This window comes from Trachypithecus francoisi, unplaced genomic scaffold, assembly GCF_009764315.1.
Source record: "Trachypithecus francoisi isolate TF-2019V2 unplaced genomic scaffold, Tfra_2.0 Lachesis_group2, whole genome shotgun sequence".
Lineage (NCBI taxonomy): Eukaryota > Metazoa > Chordata > Mammalia > Primates > Cercopithecidae > Trachypithecus > Trachypithecus francoisi.
Window position 1 is genome coordinate 120,165,827 of NW_022681465.1, and position 3,712 is coordinate 120,169,538.

The 3,712-nt window shown below is 60.2% G+C and overlaps 1 protein-coding gene across 3 annotated transcripts; it reads right to left on the reverse strand.

The window, feature by feature from the left end:
* On the reverse strand, window positions 1–3,193 carry NKX2-5 (NK2 homeobox 5). 3 transcript variants are annotated; one of them, XM_033180319.1, is made up of 2 exons: window positions 2,622–3,193; window positions 1–1,120 (listed from the first exon to the last, which is right to left on the reverse strand). In XM_033180319.1, exons 1-2 carry the CDS (start codon window positions 3,055–3,057, stop codon window positions 480–482), a joined length of 1,077 nt encoding a protein of 358 aa, XP_033036210.1. In that variant the 5' UTR covers window positions 3,058–3,193; the 3' UTR covers window positions 1–479. The 3 variants fall into 3 exon arrangements, with proteins under 3 accessions (XP_033036210.1, XP_033036211.1, XP_033036212.1); XM_033180320.1 differs by having other exon boundaries at window positions 2–1,376; XM_033180321.1 differs by having other exon boundaries at window positions 2–1,413.
* Window positions 3,194–3,712: the final 519 nt, after the last annotated feature.

A 3,712-nucleotide genomic window follows, 5' to 3' on the forward strand; every position in this document is an offset into this window, starting at 1 on the left:
GTCAACGCACTCTCTTTAATGGGAAGGGGATCCTCATTTCTTACAGCAATAGGTAAAAACATAAATACGGGTGGGTGGGTGCGTGGGTGGGTGGCGGCGAGATAGCAAAGGCCCGGGCGCCCGGCCCTGGCTCGCGGAATGGGCGGTCGGATCTCAGGCCCCGTGTGCCCGGGCTCAGTCCCAATTCACTGGTCGTTCCGTCGGGGGTGCCCATGGACTCTCGGAGGGCACTCCTGGGGGGACAGCTAAGACACCAGGGTTAGTGCAGGATCACTCATTGCAGGCTGCATAATCGCCGCCACAAACTCTCCCGTGCGCAAGAACAAACGCGCGTGGGACAGAAAAAGTTCCTAGGTCTCCGCAGGAGTGAATGCAAAATCCAGGGGACTCCGGGTCATGTTGGGAACCCCTTCTCCCCCGGAGACTCAGGGAGTTCTTGAGGTGGGATCAGTCAGGGGCGCGCCACGCGGGTCCCTTCCCTACCAGGCTCGGATACCATGCAGCGTGGACACTCCCGAGTTGCTCTGCGGAATCCCGGGGCTCTGAACCGCATTCAAGTCCCCGACACCGAAGTTCACGAAGTTGTTGTTGGCGGTGGCAGTGGCCGGCTGCGCTGGAGAAGGCCCGGCGGGGTAAGCGGCGGTGCAGCTGTAGCCAGGGCTGCAGGCCGCGCCGCCGTAACCCGGGTAGGCGGGGTAGGCGTTATAGCCGTAGGCATTGAGGCCCACGCCGTAGGCAGGCGCGTAGGGTGCCGAGTCCCCTAGGCATGGCTTGCCATCGCGCACCAGCACTGGCACGGCGATCCTGCGGGCAGGCGGCGGCGGCGGCGGGGGCAGCCCCACCAGCTCCAGAGTCTGGTCCTGCCGCTGCCGCTTGCACTTGTAGCGCCGGTTCTGGAACCAGATCTTGACCTGCGTGGACGTGAGTTTCAACACGCTGGCCAGCTGGTCGCGTTCGGGGGCAGACAGGTACCGCTGCTGCTTGAAGCGCCGCTCCAGCTCATAGACCTGCGCCTGCGAGAAGAGCACGCGCGGCTTCCTCCGCCGTCTCGCCCGGGGCCGCTCCGCGTTGTCCGCCTCTGGCTTCTCCAGCTCCACCGCCTTCTGCAGCGCGCACAGCTCTGAGGGGGAACAGAGAGGCAGAGAGACGCTTGGTAAGAGCGGCTCGACCTACGGAGCGCGGCCGCACAATAATGGTAAGGGATCCTCGTGGATGCCACTCTGTCCTGCCTGGAGAGCCCAGCTGGCTGCGGCTCACTCTGCCAAGTGCACTGGGAGCCACCGACACGTCTCACTCAGCATTTGTGGAAAGTGAGGCTCGGCTCAAGGCTCTGGAGAACAAAACGAGAGATCTCTGCCCTCGGGGCAGTTCACACCCTGGTGAGGGAGACAGACGGTGACTTAAAATTTCTGACTGAAAAAAATAAAAATAAAAAAAATAAATAAAACCAGGTGTTGCTCTGGGGTGAACTGAATTACGGCTAGTTTGGTTTGAGAAGTTAAACCAACAGAGACCGAGGCCTCACTCCTAGGGACGGTCTTATCTCAAAATTAAGGAATCAAGAAACAGAAGGCCCGGAGTGTTGGTTTGGTGATCCGAGGCTCCAGCCTGGCCGCAGCAGGGTTTGCGCAGTGTCCAAGAAGCCGCGGGTGGGCAGGCGGCCTCGGAACCTGCCTTGCTGGTTTCCTCGAATTGGTAGCGATCAGTTCTAGCCGCCGTGCCCGCCCGAATTTTTTCATAGGCCTCTATTCCTCAACCTCCGAATTCTCTCCCGGCTCACAGCGGCCCTTCGCCCAGCGCCTGCGGCCTCCCAGGAATCGCCCGGGCTCCTGCCTCCGGCGAGGGTCTCCCAGCAGGCCCCTTTCTGCGGCCGGGCCGGCCTCCCTCCCGGATCCTGGGATGGCCTGCAGGATGATCCTGCACCCATCTCGTCCATTCCCCCGCGCCCGCGGTAGCGCAACATTTCCTAACTTTTCCACGAGGGAACCTCTCCGCCCTCGCCGCGCCAGGAAGTTGTGCTGAAAAAATAAGGCGAAGTCAGATTCCTGAGGCTCCGCAGTATCCCATTTTAATATCAAGGCCCTGGATCCCAGACTTCACTTTCCTGGCGCAAAGAAGGAAAGACCCCAGAAACCCTGGTCGCGGGTGGGCTGCAGAAAGAAGGTCCAGGACCCTCCTCCGATTGTACGCAAAAGCGTGTCGTGAGCAACATTTCAATTTCTGTTTAGTGGTTCTCATCAGATCCTTAAAAAGATCCGTAAATCCAAAGGAGATTTAAAAACAGAGATTATCTACTTGTCTGTTCTGTCTATCATAAACCGATTTCTCAACTTTCTACCAGACTCAGGAGCAGAGCCGAAGCCGCCCGGGGCTTTGTTAGGCCGGGGGTAAACGTTTTTTGGTCTCTTGCTTCTGATCCTTTCAATCTGGCATTTCCTCTGAATCTCCGATTGGACGCGGGGCGCGGGAGCCCTGGCGACAACACCAGGCATCTTACATTCTGAGCCCCCCGCCGGAGCCCAGCCCTCGGCCCACGGGCGCGTCACCTCCTCCTGGCCCTGAGTTTCTTGGGGGCGAAAGCGACCCAGGATGGGAGAAGGGGGCCTGTGTTTCCGCCTCACCTTTCTTTTCGGCTCGAGGGTCCTTGGCTGGGTCTGGGTCGCTGTAGGCACGCGGATAGAAGGCGGGGGCGGCGGGAAAGGCAGAAGCACACTTGGCGGGTGAAGGCGCGGGGCCCAGCTCTGCGCGCAGCTCTGGGAGGCCCGGCGCAGCCGCCTCGGGCCCGGCGTAGGCCTCTGGCTTGAAGGTGGCCAGCATGCAGGAGGAGGGCGCCAGGGTGGCCTCCAGGCGCGCAGAGAGTTCTCCGGCAGCGGCCAGGCTGCGCTGCTGCTGCTCCAGGTTCAGGATGTCTTTGACTGAGAAGGGCGTGGGCGTGAGCGCAGGGCTGGGGAACATGGTGGCAGCGCCAGTCTCACAGCGCCAGGTGGGCGGCGGAGAGCGGCGCTGCCCACGGCCCCTGGCAGCTTCCCTGCATGGTGCCGCCGCCCGCCCGCGCATCCGCCGGCCAGCTCTGGATGTGTCCGGGCAGCAGGTAGCGCCGAACACAAGGGGCAGGAGAGGCGGGACCAGACCAGAGGAGGGGGACTCAGCCTGCCATTGGGCCAGGGGCCTCGATGACAGGAGCGATGAGCAGTTTCGTGTCACCTAATATAGTCATAGGGCTAAAAAAAAAAAAAAAAAAAAAAAAAAAAAAAAGCCCTGCTCAGCTTTTTTAAAGGGGCCAGGACACATTTGGAAGGGTCTCCTTTTGCTCCTGCAGCCTGCGTTTGCTCCCTAATGTGAGCCTGAAAAGCCTACCAGAGGCATGCAGAGTCAGGCCTCTGGGCAGGGCTGGATGGGTGTGGGTTTGAAGAAATATTCCTCAGCACCCAAACCAGAATGGGAGAGAGAAGGATGGGGTGGGAAGCGGTGGGGAGGGGAGTGATTTGAGGAAGGCTTTATTACTGAAGGTGGTAGGAAGAGAAGCCTGGAGGACAGGACTGGCTTTGGGGATAGCAGGAGAGGGAGATTCTGGACAATTCGGGGGTTCAGTTTGTCTTGGCCTACAGGGCCAGTCATGCCCCAGGCTCTGGGTGCTTCTGGATGAGTCAAGGAAAGTAAGGGCAAGGTGAGTGATGGCCAGGTGGGGTAGGAGTGGCTGCCTCCTACAGTA

Bases quoted from the DNA above. Each gene is read 5' to 3' on its own strand.
- NKX2-5 (XM_033180319.1), bottom strand. From the start codon at position 3,057: ATGCGCGGGCGGGCGGCGGCACCATGCAGGGAAGCTGCCAGGGGCCGT. The intron at 1,121-2,621 runs GTGAGGCGGAAA...GTTCCCCCTCAG, and splicing joins CCCTCGAGCCGAAAAGAAAG to AGCTGTGCGCGCTGCAGAAG.